Below are 1,372 nucleotides of genomic sequence, written 5' to 3' on the forward strand. Positions count from 1 at the left end.
GAAGACGAGAAGACGGGTAGAAGATATATCATCCCAACTCCTATCTTTGAATACACAGTCGGCAGTAACAAATAAAACGGGAGATGGGGGTATAATAAGCCCAAAAAATGTAAGCTGCATGTTTAATGCCTATATGATACATCTTTCAAAATTAAGTTGGGGGCTTAGGCCCCTTCCCTTGCCCTTCGCCGGGATTCGATGTCTATGCTATACCCATTTAACATGTATATATGTATTTACATAACTGGTATAACGTTGAAAACTTTCAATCAATGATTGAAACTCAAACAGATGAAAACTAGATCGACATTTTTATGAACAGAAAAACGTATGAGAGAGAAAGAATTTTTCATAGATTTGAAAATCAAATTGCCTCTTTTTTTTCTTAGGATAAATGCTAGGCCTTGAGTCGTTCACTTTAAGCCCCCCTTTTCCTACATCTTCATATTACAGACTAAAAATTTTAAAATGAATCGAAATAATGATATTAAACAATCATCTCTATATTTTTTTTTTCCAAATGACCAATTTCATTTTGATAACAATTATCGAAACCTAAAATATTTAAACATCACATCTCAGGTTCTTAAGACACCTTATCATAAAAAAAATTATCCAACCAGGGTCAATTATTTGTCCAACCCATAATTTGTAAGAATATTGATCAAGCTTTACATTTTTTTCCAAGTACGTTAATATGGTCGATGTTAACGTACATTGAAAAGGAATTTAATTTCTTTCAAAGTACCTTAGTTTGGTTCCAAATTTAACACACTTTGAAATTTTTGTTCAAAGTGCGTAATTTTTCAAAGTGCGTTGTAACATTGAACTCTTGTATGTGACTAAATTCATAGTGCATCCTACATTGACTAGATCTAAAACGGCATTTTCCTGTTAAAATAAAGAAGAAATGCACATGTAATTCTTGATTCATCGTTATCTTTATTTTATAAAACGATTTATAATTCCTTTACAACTTATGTCCTCCAAATGTGGGCCAAACAGAATGGGCATCTGACCCAAAACTGGATGTTCTCACCCAAACTTTATCTCCCATTTGTAATTCTATCCTTGCAGTGGCGGTACAGGACTTTTCAAAGCTATGCCTCCTAGCAGCACAGTGATTGTACCCCACAATATTTCCGTTTTTGACTAGCTCTGTGAAGAACATATCTCCATTATCCACCACCATGGTCCAGTCAAAGAAATATACCCCCTTCACAGGCGCTGTAAACTGCCCTGTATTATTGTTGTATCCTCCACCAATATTGGTTATCACCAAACCAAACTTGACGGTGTGATGTTTAGGTATGCCCACTTGTCTTGTATTAGCTCTGGCTTGAAAGGCTACTATCTCCTTTTCTGTGAATAA

General features: G+C 34.7%; 1 protein-coding gene across 1 annotated transcript; it reads right to left on the reverse strand.

The window, feature by feature from the left end:
• Positions 1-447: 447 nt before the first annotated feature.
• Positions 448-1,369, reverse strand: LOC134266170 (complement C1q-like protein 2; the record flags this gene model as incomplete). The annotated part of the gene is made up of 1 exon (XM_062748403.1): positions 448-1,369. A coding segment is annotated over one exon (399 nt), but the record flags the coding sequence as incomplete, so codon positions are not given.
• Positions 1,370-1,372: the final 3 nt, after the last annotated feature.

Source organism: Saccostrea cucullata, unplaced genomic scaffold (genome assembly GCF_032062105.1).
Source record: "Saccostrea cucullata isolate Sc308-1 unplaced genomic scaffold, CSIRO_AGI_Scuc_v1 ctg10762, whole genome shotgun sequence".
Classification (NCBI taxonomy): Eukaryota; Metazoa; Mollusca; class Bivalvia; order Ostreida; family Ostreidae; genus Saccostrea; species Saccostrea cuccullata.